Genomic DNA, 15,114 nt, shown 5'->3' with positions numbered 1-15,114 from the left:
GGCCAAATACTCAAAACAGGTGCTTTCATTGAAAATAAAAACGGCTAACAGACACATGAAAGGTTGTGCCCCCCAAAATACAAATTAAGACAGTAATCATTTTTATCTAGGAAATCAACAAAATTTTGTGTTTTATATTTTGTAGATGATACTGCTCAGTCCTGGCAGGAGAATGATAGATGGTCTCTGCTCACAGAAGTGTTAACGGTGGGGGGAGGGGAGGGGAGGGGAGGGGAGGGGAGGGGGCGGGTAGAGCGCATGCCTAGCGTGCAGGAGGTCCTGGGTTCAATCCCCAGTATTTCCATTATAAATAAATAAATAAATAAACCTAATTACCTCCCCCACCAAAATAATTAATTAATTAAAGACTTAAAAAAAGAATATGAAAAAGTAACCAACAGCAACAACAAAAAAGTGTTAAAGGGTATAATCTTTTTGGAAGGCAGTTTGATTATGAGTCAAGAGCTTTTGACTCAATAGATCTGTTTCCAGAAATCTATCCTAAGGAAATAGTCTGAAATACAGAAGAATCTTTATGCCTAAAGACACAATGGCACTGTTACTTGCAGTTACGAGCAATTAGGTATAACCTCATACCAATCAGCAGGGACATACATAAAATGAACCATCATATTCAAAGCATGTAAGGCCATGGGAGAACATGCACAAGGTCCTGGGTTCAATCCCCAGTACCTCCATCAAAATAAATAAACAAACCTAATTACCTCCCCCCTCCAAAAATAACGTTGCAAACATTTCTCCTTTCTCCAAATTCTTCTGAATTTGTCTCCTTTCTCTCCCAGCACACTCTTTCACACCTTTTTCTCTCTCTTGAAAGCTCCAAAATTCCTTCCTCTTCCTCAACTGAAACAAATGAGGACCTCTTATCTACTGAGAAAATATATCACCAAATTGTCCAATCTACCGGTCCCTTTATGCTTAGCCATCCTTCCTGTTGAGGTGAACTATTTATCCCTACTTCTTTCCAAAGCCAATTTGGCCACTGAATTCCGTCCTCTCTCACTTCTTCAGGAATCCACTCCAGGCGTGGTTCCTTCTCTTCTCATTCTCTCTACCAATCTCTTCCTCCCGGATTATTCCTATCAGCACATATACATGCTGTAAAATTCCACATTTGAAACAGAATTCATTCCTTGATCCCCTGTTGATCTCCAGCTGCCTCCATGAAAGTAACCTCCTAACCAGCTCGACTCATCACCTCCTGTCTTCTCTTTAAGTGACATCAATCATGCTTTTGCTCCCAGACTTCACCGAACTGGCACATTGTCAAACCCAGCGGTGAGTAACCTCCCCTCTCCGGCCCTCAGCGCCGCTGACCGTCTTCCCCCTCTGGGACCTCTTCCCTTGCGCTCCAGGAATCACGGTCTCCTGGTTTCCTTGCAACCTGCGGGGCTACTCCGTCTTAGTCTCTGCTGTTTCCTCTTCTGCTTCCTCTAAGTTCCTGCAGCTCAGCCTTCAGACCTGCTGTCGGCCCTCCCTGCACTCACTTCCCATGAGGTCTGTTTCTGTTCCCACAGCTTCACTTGCCTCCCGAATGTTGATTCCACTTCACGGTCTCCAGCCCTGACCTCCTCCCTGAGCCCCCGTGAAACCTCCTTTGGATGTGTCGTGGGCCCCTCAAACTTGGTGTGCACGAGCAGAACTCTGGCCTTTCCTCCCTCACACCTGGCCCCACAGGAAAGGGACCACCATTCTCCTTGGTTCAAGCCATCAACCGTGAAGTCAGACACTTACTACTCTTTTATGTACCGCAAGCTAATCCAAAAGCAAGCCTTCAAACAGATCCCCGAGGCCACCAACTCCCAGCTCTTCCCACGGTCGCTCCAGGACAGAGCCGCCGTATCTTTCCCTCAGCAAGCTCCTTCCCGCCCCACGGGCTTCACACAGGTTACTCCCTGTGCCACCTCCCCGGACACCCCACCCAAAGCAGCCTCCCCGCCCTCCTTAACTCGTGACCCCCTTCACCCCATTTATTTTCCTCAGAGACTATTTGGCACCTTGAAGTGACATTCTTCACTTTTACTTCTCCCAGACTATAACTTAAGCCCTTTGTAGGCAAGGATTTATTTGCCTGGCTTATTATCACATGACCAGCCTCTGGAATCGTGTCTAGTACATGGTGGAGCTCAAAATATATATTTAAACAACAACTGGAAAAAAAATAAGTATGATGTCAATGAACAAAAGCTGTGCAAAAACATCCTCCTCAAGCAGACGAGTGCAGAGCTGACCGGAGAGGAGACTGCAGGCTTGTCTGTATTTCTACATATTCTTTCTGCTTGCCTGTATTTCTCAAGTTTTCTATATTGAATTTATTTTTTATAATCAGGAAGGTACAAGCTATTTAAAGTAACAAAATAATACAGCCGCTGGCCTGGTCAGGCCCATTTTATTCCAGAACGAGCATTCAGGGACTGTTCCTTTCAGAGTCATGCCTTTTATCAATGCCCCCATTTTTCTCATCGCCTCTGATAATCCTTGAGACCTCAACTCAAGGCCTGCCTCCTCCAGGCTGCCTTCCCTGATTATTACTGTTCTTACTGATCTCCCTGCCCGGGCTTTGCCTTTAATTGGGTGTGCTCGCTTACACGTATTCATTCTCACTTGTTGAACATTTTTCTGTTTGCTGGTGTAGGTGTGTGTCTGTGACAGAGCGTGTGTGCGTGTGTGTGTGTGTGTGTGTGTGTGTTTGGTATGAGTTAATTTTCCCTCCTCAAAAATACCCCTGTATTTACCGAGCACCTACTATGTGCTGGGCACTTGCTGTTCATTTTCCCATTGATGGAGTAGAAACTGCTTTCATTTTCATCCGAAGACCGAGGAAGCGGAAGCTGAGAAAGGTTAAGGAACTCGCCTAAAGGGACAGAGCCACAGGCGGTGAGACCCGGCTGGAAGCCCAGCCCGAGGTCTTCCCCGCTGTGAGCCAAACGGGACTGGCTTCCAGCCCTGGGCCAAGGAGTGCTTTCTGTCCAGCTGTGTGCTCCGGGGGGGGCAGCGCCTGAACCTCGCCAAACCTCAGTCTCCCCGTCTGTCAGAGGGACAAGGACACCTCACAGGGTGGGCGCCAGGAGACGGGTGGCGCCCGGAGCCGTGCCTGGCCCCGGCAGGCGCTCAGGAAGCGGTAGTTATGCGGTTAGAGGCGCCGCCTCCTCGATGTTTGCTCTCTCCAGTCGGGGACGGCAGCCCCATCGTGTCTTTCTGCACAGTGAGTGGCCCGGGGCCGGTCTCCATCTCCAAACCCGGGGCTCAGAGCTCTGCCTCAGTGGTGAAGGTGCTTTAAAAAAAAAAAAAAGCCCAGACGAGAGAAAACAAATAAGCAGACCTGGTCCAGGTGAACCAGAGCTCGGATTTCCTCGTCTGAAGGCATAATGATCGGAAGAGGGCTGTGTTACAGAAGTAGCTGTTATTGTTTGACATCCAGGCTCACTAATCTAAACACCTCTCACTCCTCAGGAATTATTTTAGGACCAGGAAGCAGCACGCTGTTTATTGAAAGAGTCACGGAAGAGGATGAAGGCGTCTATCACTGCAAAGCCACCAACCAGAAGGGGTCCGCGGAGAGTTCAGCCTACCTCACCGTTCAAGGTAAACAGCTGCTTTGGGAAGCCATGAGAAACTGCTCAGACATCTCTTTCCCTGTTTGTTTAGCTTTCCACCTCCTGGTCTCCTGCTGCAGCTCCAGCCCATTCCTTTCCCTGACCCCTCCTCCTCTCCCCATCCCTCTGGGGAGGCCTGTCTGGTCCCTCCTGGAAAGGCCAAAGGTGAGGACACTGGCCAGCCACCCTTGAGAGGTCACCATTGGAACAGCCTCCTTAGGGGAGGTGGTTTCTGGAGTGCCAGCTGCTGCGAGTGATGACACTGACCCGCAGAGAATGACCGGACTGGCCAGACCTGTGAGACAGAAATCCAAGAAGGAAGAAGATGAGGGGAGAGGCAGGGGAAAAAGTCCCCACACTGGAAATTATTCTTTTTCCTTTTCCACTTCCCACGAGTCACACATCTGCTGGCTCTCTCTCCAGGGTTTTCCTAAGCTGCTTTTTAACACGAAGTAGGCTGCAAAATATTATCAGAGAGAAGCAACAGTAGACAGGCCCAGTTAAAGAAAATATTCCAAGTGCTTCCTCAGACAGTTTGTGCAGCAGCAAAATCCAAAGAGGTCTAATCCTGCCCTGGGCGATGGCCACGTGGCTTCCATTTAGGAAGGAGATTAGACCTCAATTTCAATTTCCCAGTGCCAAGAGTCAGCCAAACACCTAACATTGACAGCACCATAAAGTATTCAGATTGGCGCCCCTTTAGATGTAAACAGCCCTGGCATGCTGAGGTTTTACAGGAAAAGATGGAATTTGCTCAGTAGCCTGTTTACAAAGGCTCCTCAGTAGACTTAAGAAAATGAGGCATTTCTGGAGGAGGAACTAAGGGAGAAGGCAAAATACATCAGTTCTTCCACCCTGGAAACTTACACTGCTTCAGGGTTGTAACTGAGAATTCCTTATCTCGTTCTTTTACCAGGAAATGATTTTTAAGTCTCCTGAAAAATCTGAAATGACTCTACCACAAATTTATATCTTCAGAAAAAGCCCGGGGTAGCATTTCCCAAATACTTTCAGTAATGGTTCTGTTTGTCTCCCGGATAATCCTTGTTTTAAAGTATTCTTTCTACCCTTCTGCTAACACATGGAGGAAACAGTGGATTAAGTGTGCCTCTCTCTTTAACACCTCCATCTTCAAAAGGTTGTTCATTTATCTTTTAACAAGGACCCCTGCCCCTCAGGAAGTAGCTGCCCCAGGCGAGGGAGGGACACAGGTCTGATTCAGGGGTAGCAGGAGGGAGCGAGGAGGGCTCCCTAATCCTCGGTCAGGAAGGCATTTTCCCCACATCCTCACAATAACCCTGTTCGACACACAGGACAGTCACTACGAAATGTGGAGAAAAATGGAATGACTAACCCAAATCCTATAGCCAGTAATAACAGACTTGCGGGGTTACCTGCTTTGATTCCCTCCAGCCCCCAACATTGCTGCCTTCCCTCCCCGACCTCCTTGACCAAGGAATGTTGTCCAGCAACGGCTGGGCAAAGATGGCTTGGGAGAAACTTTTGCCAATAGCAGAGATACTTATGCAAGTTTGTAGGCTTCCCCGTCCTGTCCCTTCCCCGTCCTGTCCCTTCCCCTTTTCTGCCAGGCTGATCTGGGTTTCCTAGAAGCCACGTTATCTTATGACATCAGTGAGTTAGTTATTTATCTGTAACAGAGGCACTGGGGATCCAGCAGTGCTAAGCACGTGCTCTACCACTGAGCTCTACCCTCCCCACAACCGGTGTTTACTTAGTATCTTTGTGTGTGGGCACCACACTAGGCACTTGTAATACTTAATCCCACTGACTTCATGAGAATCCAGAATAAGTCGACTGTCTTCAGTCTACAGATGAGAAGATGGAGGCTCAAAGAGGTTAAATTACTTGCCCAAAGTCACACAACGCACATGCGGTGAGGCTGAGACTTGAGTCCGTAGCTGTAAACTGGAAAAGCTTCATTCCTTCCTCCTGAGGCACCTCAGAACTTGTCTGCAAGGCCTTCATGTAAAACCGAGCCTGCAGACTCTTCCAGTCACCTGTGATGCGGTTTTCCCTCTGCCTGCTTCTAGATTACCTCCAACGATTCCTTTTCCCGCTAATCTTATGCTTTTCAGAAAAGTCAGACGATGTTAAGAATACGCTGTCACTGATCGTTTCTGCAAGTTTCTATCAGCCTGTATCATTTGCGCTTGAGGAAAGGGGAGACCATTTTCACTCGGATTGCCCCCTATCAGCTGCCACTGCAGGTGTTCTGACCCCCATCATCCCTGGACACCATCGCTGAGCCGCACCAACAGCCTGCCCGCCTGTGCTCTCACCCTGCTCCAGCCCGCTCACAGATCTCCAGAGAGAGCTTTTTAAATGACAAATCTGTTGTCCCCCCGCTTCAGATCTCACTGTGGCTCCTGACTACCCACGATCCTCATCCAGGCACACAGGGTCCTCCATGTGCTCCTTTTCCAGCCTCGTCTCTTCCCCCTGCCCACACGCCCCAGCCCCCAGCTGCACTAAACCACTCGTGAGTCCCTGAACACACCGCACCCCCTGACTCTTCTGCTCTTACACAGCACTTTCCTTCTGTCTGAACAGCCTTCCTTCCCAAATGGTTCTTCCCCAGACAATCCAGCTCATCTTTTAAAACTCACTTTTGCTCCCATGTCTTTCTCTACACCCAACCTCCTGTTTTACCGTCATTTTCCCTCCGTGCTCCCACAGCGATTGACGTGGCCCTTTAATGCAATGCTTATCCCTTTTCTCTTCCAGTGCACTCAAGAAATATTTGTTGGATTAATCTATTTAGAAAACCACCACTGAATGTCTGACAAAAAATAATGTATCAATGGGAGGGTATAGCTCAGTGGTAGATTACATGCTTAGCATGCTCGAGGTCCTGGGTTCAATCCCCAGTACCTCCATTTAAATAAAGAAACAAACTTAATTACCTCCTCCCTGCCCCCCCCCAACACACATAAGAAAAAAATACATCAATATATTGTTTAGGGCAATAGAGAGAAGGCAAATTAAATTAGTCGTTAGCTCAAAACTTACTTGCCCAAGACTATGCAGGATATGAATGTATAAGTCATGATCCCTAACCTCCGTGGATTTTGAAAACCTACTTGGAAGGAGATTAAGGGGAACATGAAACAACTAGAACCAGACCAAGAAACATCTTGAGCTTGTCCTAGAGGTAAAAGAGGAACACTAGCTTGTATAAAACAGACTACACAATGCTGCTAATAAGGGCTAAAGGACTTCATAAACACAATAAATGATATAGAGAGTGACCCGACCTCTGAAGGAGGCATTGCAAGATGTCAGATTAGGAAAATGAATGAGGCAGGAAAGAAGACAGCAAGTTATGAGGCAGTCTGGGGCTTCCTACATGGATATCTCCCTTGGCAATGATACAGTCTAAGTAATTCTAAACATTTCTTATTGGCTAGTCCATTGAATTTTCTGAGGAATTGGTACTTTTGATTCATGACCTCTTTCTCCTCATGTGGCGTTAACCTTCAACATCACTTAAAGAGACGGTGTAATCTGCAAGGTAGCTGCAGACATTACATAGATGGCTCCTTCTTTTTACCCATTATTGTCCCAACAGCTGTGCTTTTTCTAGTTTTTCTGTCTTCTCCTTTGCTCTTTGTGATTTTTTTTCTACTCTCAGAGTGATGGCCTTATCCAGCCTCTCTGCTGAAAAATTGTGGTTAGCTGAGAAAATGATGACCTGATCAGCGTCATCAAACCACACCTGAAATATTGGTACCCATTTCTAAGAGAAGCACAAATAAATGAAGCCATGTCCTAACAGAGTAATGGTAAAATAGTGCAAGGAAATGAGGATGTTTAGTCTAAAAAGGGGTTAACTTCATGGTGACATGATTGTTTCCTTCAAATATTTAAGGAGCTTTCAGACAGGAGGCACTGACCTCATTCTGTGATACACCAGAAAAGATAACCAGAACCAAGGAAGGGAGATGCTGGTGAAGTTTCAAGGAGGCAGATTTCAGCCCATATAAGGATATAATTTTGCATAGGAAGAATTTTTGAAAGTTGGCATTATGTAGACCTTATAAAGCAGTATCTCGAACAGAAGTACTTTGGGCTCACTGAATAAAAATTTGATCTTTGGATGCTGTTCAGAACAGTTGAATGCCGTACCTGCTAAGTGATTTCATCACTGAAATTAAATTCTCGCTTCCAGAGTCTAAGTCAGTCTTCTCACTCTGGTGGCTGTGAAACGTTCCCTAATTTTCTAATATGTGCAATACAGACCCTTCACACTGACCTATCTTGTCAGGTGGAGTTGAGGAAATGAAACCAGGCAAGTAAGTTGTGTCTGTGGCTATGTTTAACAGATTTAAAGAGGTTCGTGAATTAGCCAGGAAGGAAACTGTCTGCTCTTTTTATTTCCCTTGAAAAAGGATTCTTATACTCAGAGATAAAACAATGTGTTATTTTTGTATCTGAAAAGGATGAGCGGACTGGGGAGTCAAAGTCATTTCTTTAAATAATCACAGGTCGTGTTTGGTTTGGACCGCGCAGGAGCACATGCGGAGTGCTCAAAGGGGAAGTTCTAATATTAAAAACAACAGCAACAAATCTGTTACTAACCAAAATAACTTCTGAAATTAACACAGCGCTCCACAGCCCAGGGAACTCAATGGCACTGTTACAATGGAAGTGTGGCACTTTTTCATCCAGGGACTTAAAATAAACTAGACTTTATCATTATTACTGCAAGGAATAACCACAATACATATATACATACATTCGTATAACAGATTTAGGCCTTGCTCTTGAAATGCTATTTCAACAGCATTTCTAATTACACAGGAGAAAACAACTTGAAGAATAGCTACCATTTTTAACATTTTTTGAGGATGACTGATGGATGCAAAAATCACGGGAAGCACAGAAAGACTGCCTCAAGGGTCCTGCATACTTGAAATGGCATTATGGGTGGGAATCTGTAAATTTTGTGCCACAAAAATTACACGTTAACACATTTCAGGAAAGGACTCACAGCAGGAAGGATACACTATGTTCTTTAATAAAGTCCCAAGAGTAAGAAGAGGAAGAGCTCAAAACAGACTCATCTTAGGCATCCAGCCTCTCCTGTTCACCGGCCTCCACCAGCGTTCAGTCTCCACCTCTTTTCTGAGCCTCCCATGGTCCCTGACTCTCCACCAGGTTAGCGCCTCTCTTCCCGAAGCCGGCCCCCAGTGCTCTCCCAGGGCTATCCGGGCACCAGGAAGGATGTGGTAAACTAATTCACATGAAGATGTTGGTGACTGATGTCACCCCTCTCATGGGTGTCGGCAATTCCGGAGGGTTTCCTAAGGAGAAGACCGTCTGGAGACAGAGTTCGCTGTTCCACATGGGAGGGCTGGGGGCGGGCCGTGTGTGCCTTTGCACTTAAGGCTACACAGTGACACGCAGCTGGCCTTGATCAAGAATTCAAAAACTGGTGATGGAATTCGGCTATAACATCTTGTGTTTGTGGAACATGCCATGCACTGTGTTAAGCACATAACATGCATGAGCCTCCTTAACTTTTGCAACAATCCAGTGAGGATTTTTTTTTCCCTACTTACAAGCGAGTATCTGAGGCACTGAGAGGGTTAGGACTTTGTCCAGGGTTTCAAAGCAAGGAGGTGGCAGTGCTGAGAACGGAGGCTCTCCTGACCCTCAGCTCTAAGGCAGTGGGACTGGGTGGGGCAGAGGCCCCGATCCGAAGCCAGGTGCGTCCCTGCTTTGTCACCTCAGGCAAATGACTTACATCCTGGTGCTTGAGTTTGCTCATTTGCAAAATGGGCGTGAATAACGGCCTCCCAACCTTACAGGGATGTGGCAAGGATGAACACATTTAAAACAGTATCTGACATGTGACTAAAAAAATCCTGCAAATAGTAGCTAGCATTACTGTTTGTTAATATGATAAACCAAATTCCATTTCAACAAAATTTTCCATGTTGTAGTTTTCTTACACTGAGCCAGTAAGTCACACAAATGGTGTTCCAAACCACAAAATTCCTATTGGACCTAAGGGTTTAACTTGCTGTGATAAAAATGTTATGAAACTGACAAGACAGAATTTTAATATCTTTACCTAAAATTACTCTTGAAATGCATTTCACATTTAATCCGATTATAGTATGTCCACACCTCACTGTCCTTAAGAGGGGTTCCAAACTGGTATGTGTACACTAATCTAGGTAGAGTCCTAAAAAGCTTCATAAACAGGATGAAGGCCAATTTTAATATCCAATAAGCCGTAGAGAAATTGCATAATCAGGTTAACTGGATCACTGGTTACTGGATTCGAGATAAAAGGAGGCAGCACTACTTGAGTGGCTCACGGGGGGAGCCAGGTCCAGATGTACCCGATTCATTTTATTTTTATCCACATATAAATATGTGTTGAGACTTCCACTAGGCCAGAGCTTAAGATGCAAAATGAACAAGAAACACATCCTTCCCTTGATGTCCTGATAGCTTCACAGGCCATAAACCCACACACACAGTTACCTCAAAATTAAAATAATGACAGAACCAGAGGACAACACCCAAGCCACACTGCAGTGCCAGGCACAATTCTCAGGGAAAGTAACTCGGTTGTTTGCAGAAAACAATCGGTACTTGGGTCAAAGGCTGTTTAGTTTTAGAACAAAAGGACGGACTGTGATTTATGCAATATGTTTGGATGAAAAGAAAAAATTATCTTGTACTTGAAGTCCAGAAAGAGGGGAAAAGGGGGAGAGAGGGGAGCAAGAAGGCTTCAAAATAACAGCTCCCACTTGTTTTCTCCATCTCCTCTGCGGGGTGGGCTGCTGCCATCACCTCCACACTAAGGATGAGGGACTGGGGTGCAGAGTCCTTGTCTCGGGCACAGCTGCTCGTAGGGCCACTTTATATAAAGACTTACCGCCCTGATCAAACCTGCGTTCAGTCTCTGAGGTCCGGGCAGGCCCTGGGGCTGGGGGTATTGCCCTGACTTCTTGGGAAGTACCATCTGTTTACACCACGTGAGCTGAGCTGCCTGTTGGCGCGAGCAGTCTGGTGCCTCGTGTCAGGGTGGGTGTGATGCTTCCAGTGCCACAGCCTGGGCCTTGGGCAGATGGAGCTGCGTCACCATCAGAAGAGCTCAGGGCAGGATGACCCAGCTGCCCAGGCAGAGGGGGCGAGGCGCCCTTCAGAAATCAGCCTGACCCCTGTCTGGCACCCACCTTCTCCATCCCAGGAGGGATGGTGCGAGCCTGGAAGGGTAACTGACATGAACGCTCTGTACAACAGGGCAGCAATCTGTAACAGAAGGTCCAGTTACCCTAACTCTTCAAATCAGCCGCCTGCTGGTCAGTATTCCATGTAAATGTACCCTCGTACCAGGTCCTGGTGCCGGCCTTTCACACACGGCAGATGGGAGGGATGTCCCTGAGATCCAGGGCTAATGCCCAGGTGTTGTCAAATCCCACCCACGTTGCACTGGCCTCCTTTCCCCTGCCACGTGCAGCTGGGCTGTTTCACGCACTGAGTTCGCCAGCCAACACCAGCGAGGTGAGGCTGGGTCTAGTCGGGCCAGTGTGTGGATGTCTGACCTCTGAACAAACCTCTGAGAGCTGGACAGGAAGAGGTGCTGCCGACTTAACATGCAGCCGCAGACCACCTTCACGGTTACTCCCCAAATAAAGACAGCGATGGGGCTGTCGAGCGAGACGAGACAGACGCTGCCTCTTGCGCAGTTTAGTTCTCAGTACATAGTAACAGGATATTAGATAGATCTTCTCCTTCTAATAATGAGTGTTCATCCTAAAGATGTTTTTAACGAACTGATTCCTGAAATGCATAAGTGCACATAAACACATTTGGTCCCACTGAAAGGAATTCTGCCTGAGTAAGGACTGTGGAATTACTCTGGGGGTCCACGGCCTACCCTGGGGAATGCGGTGGGAAAGTTCCCACAAGGGGCGGGGCCTCTCCCAGGGCAGTCAAGTGGGAGGCATCTGCAGAGGTTTTATGCAGACAGTGCCTGTCTCAGGGTGCCTTCAGCACCTCCAGCTGCCAGAGGCTGCTGCACCTTGAGAACGTCTCAATCAGTTTTTCAGTTCCACAAAACTTATTTGCAGCATAAGCAAGGAAGTGTGCATGTGTGCATCTGTGCATGTGTGCATGCGTGTGAATACAGCGAGGCAGCATTAGACCCCTCACTGTGGGGGAGGAAATCCCACCATTACCTTGCACTTATAGTACTCCCATCAAGAGGATGCGTACTGAGAGGAAAGGTTAGCATCCTTTGAAATTTCTCCAAGTTTCAAAGGAGGCAGCAGGAGACGAAGCTTAAGAAATGGACAAGGTCAGGCACAAAGAGCCTAAGAGTTCGGGTTTTTATTCTGACAGTGACAGGGCTGGGCAGCAATGATGGAATTTAGAGGAGTCACGGGATTAACTTCGTGATTTGGCAAGGTCACCCTGGCTAGAGTGTCAGGGAGGCAGGGGGGACTCAAGGCTGCTTAGGAAGCTAATGGTGGGGACTGAGGAGGCGAGAATGTGTAGGACAGGAGGTGAGAATTTCAGGGCCTACAGGAAGTGCGTGTACGGGGTGGCTGAACCGATAGGAGAGGAGAGGGAAGATGCCCAGGTTTCCAGCTGGTGTATTTGCTGTTGCTCAGGGCCGGGAACCTTCACTGGCTCCGACTGCCTGCACAGGGATGCTCAGAATTCTCCGTGGTCTGGTCCTGTCTTGTATCTCGCATCATGCTGCCATCAGAGTCCTATCGCTTCCCGATTCTGGGTTTTCACTCATACTGTTCCCTCTGCCGACAACGTCCTGTCCTGCCGTCATCCCCGTTAGGACAAAATCCATTTCAAATGTCACCTCTTCCAAAAGGCATTAGCTTCCCTCAATCTCCAGAACTCTTTGTACCCGATCTCTTAGTGTTCGGTTAGGCTGTGGGTGAGCTCCTGGAGTGACAACTCTCCCTTGTTCAGCTTCCTACCTCCTTGCCTGGAGCAGGGCTTAGTATGTCTTTGCTGATTTGAAGCAAAGAGCCTACAAGACAAAGTGCTCATCTATGAAAGGGGGTTATTTCTGCTACTGCTTCACAGGGTGGTTGTAAGGATTTGGCACATAATAAATGCTCAATTAAAATTACCATCACCCACATCATCATTTCTAAAAGGAATAAGTTTCACTTGCTCTTGGCCTAACGTAATGATGAGCCCGTCTCCTTTTAGTAAACTTAAAGGAAAAGGGCATTGCTTCAGAGTTCCTAGGAAACTGTCCACTAGAATCAATAAGCTGGGAACAGAGGGTGTGGAGAAAAGGGCCCCATCCTACACTGTCGGTGGGAATGTAAATTGGTGCAGCCACTATGGAAAACAGTATGGAGATTCCTTAAAAACTAAAAACAGAATTACCATATGATCCTGCAATCCCACTCTTGGGCATATATCCAGAAAAAACTCTAATTCAAAAAGATATATGCACTGCAATGTACACAGCAGCACTATTTACAACAGCCAAGACATGGAAGCAACCAAATGTCCATCCACAGATGAACGGGTAAAGAAGATGTGGTGTATATACATACAATGGAATAGTACTCAGCCATAAAAAAGAATGAGATAGTGCCATTTGCAACAACATGGATAGACCTAGAGATTATCATGTTAAGTGCAGTAAGTCAGACAGAGAGAGACAAATATACAATGTCACTTATATGTAGAATCTAAAAAATAATGACACAAATGAACTTACTTACAAAATAGAAATAGACTCACAGACATAGAAAAACTATGGTTACCAAAGGGGAAAGGGAGAGAGGGATAAATTAGGAGTTTGGAATTAACAGATACAGACTACTGTACATAAAATAGGTAAACAACAAGGTCCTACTGTATAGCACAGGGAACCGTATTCAATAGCTTACAATAACCTATAATGGAAAAGACTCTGAAAAAGAATAGATGCATATGTGTAACTGAATCACTTTCCTGCACACCTGAAACTAACACACCATTGTAAATCAACTATACTTCAATTTTTAAAAATTTTAATCACATCACAAACCTTTCTATCCATGAGTTTCAATAAGTAAAATATATATAGGGGGAAAAGACTATATGGAACCTCTGACAGTGGTCACCTCAGGGAATTCAGATAATAAAAATTTACCTTCTTTACAAAAAAGAAAGAAAGAAAGAAAAGGCAAAGAACCACCATCCTGGCTTACTGGAGCATTTCTTTACAAATCCGAGAGCTTTCTCTCTGTGGAAGCTTCTCTTGGATACTTTAGGTCTTCTCTTTTTGGTTGTGGAGAAACAGTCCTCGGCTTTTGAGCTTTGTGATTCTGGGGAGTAAGGTGTTTGGGAAGAATCAGCCTCAGAAGTGAGCTCTTTGCATCTCAGCCCTGCAGGCTGACTGCCCGAAAGGCCAGAAACAGCCCCACATGTGAGCAGGATGGGGAGGGGCCGGGCCTGGCTGGTCCGAAAGGAGTGAGCTGGCGATGATGACAGTCCTTGAGTTTTATTTTTATTCTTAAAATATACTTTGAAGAATTTGGTGAGTCCCAAAGGAGCTTTTTTATGTCATTTTTTCCCTTTTCTTTAGAATTTCCTCTAAAACCCATTAGGGAGATTTAACATAGTCCAGATTTAGCACTTTAATGGGCTTTGGTTCCTGCCTTAATTTTTTCCCATTTTTAACTTCTTCTCCAATTTTTTTTTATTCTTATTTTTTATTGACGCCTAGTCGATTTACAATGTTAGTTTCAGGTGTACAGCAAAGTGATTCAGTTATACATATACATACATACATACTTTTTTCAGTTTCTTTTCCATTATGGCTCATTACAAGAAACTGAATATAGTTCTCTGTGTTCCACAGCAGGTCCTTGACGTTTATCTGTTTTATATACAGAAATGGGTTTCTGTTAATCCCAAACTCCTATGATTTTTAATGAGCTATTTCTGGGCTTAGAAAGTTTGGAAACTCCACAGCAAGATTTCTGAAAACTCTTTTAGTTTACATATGAGTTTATGATGATAACAGCGTGGATCCCGCCTGACCTGGAAGCTACGAGGCTCTGTCCTGGAAACTGATCTCTGAGCCGGCCGACGTGGACCGCGTCTGCCATGATGAGCATTTCGGGGCCCTGGCCCACACCCGTCAGATCACAGACCCTGAGTTGGCGACTTGCCATTCAGCGCCCTCGTGGTGTTTTTGTCTCTCCAGGAACCTCAGACAAGTCCAACCTGGAGCTAATCACTCTGACGTGTACCTGTGTGGCTGCAACCCTCTTCTGGCTCCTGTTAACGCTCTTTATCCGAAAACTGAAAAGGGTAAGAACGTTTCAGATGAAGTTCTATCCTCCATCTTATGTAAGACTGCACAATGCCTGCCTGATGTCTGGTGCGGCCCTGAACCAATGCTCGACCCTCTTCTTACCCCCCTACCCCTTGTTCCTGTCTCTGACCTGGCGAACATGGAAAATGAATCATTCAAATGTCTCTT

The 15,114-nt window shown here is 46.2% G+C and overlaps 1 protein-coding gene and 1 long non-coding RNA gene across 2 annotated transcripts in view; one reads left to right on the top strand and one right to left on the bottom strand.

Moving 5' to 3' along the window:
* The window catches only part of FLT1 (fms related receptor tyrosine kinase 1), a 159,965-nt gene that overhangs the window by 108,962 nt on the left and 35,889 nt on the right, over positions 1 to 15,114 (top strand). The window contains exons 15-16 of the mRNA XM_074377969.1: positions 3,475 to 3,606; positions 14,836 to 14,942. Coding sequence (XP_074234070.1) covers positions 3,475 to 3,606; positions 14,836 to 14,942 — 239 coding nt within the window. The remainder of the gene's footprint in view (positions 1 to 3,474; positions 3,607 to 14,835; positions 14,943 to 15,114) is intronic.
* Positions 1 to 15,114, bottom strand: part of LOC123615818 (uncharacterized) — a 75,971-nt gene that overhangs the window by 29,816 nt on the left and 31,041 nt on the right. The gene's annotated exons all lie outside the window — the stretch shown is intronic.

Source organism: Camelus bactrianus, chromosome 14 (assembly GCF_048773025.1).
Source record: "Camelus bactrianus isolate YW-2024 breed Bactrian camel chromosome 14, ASM4877302v1, whole genome shotgun sequence".
Lineage (NCBI taxonomy): Eukaryota > Metazoa > Chordata > Mammalia > Artiodactyla > Camelidae > Camelus > Camelus bactrianus.
The sequence above is the reverse complement of the archived record's forward strand: the minus strand, read 5'-3'. Positions and strand labels throughout refer to the sequence as shown.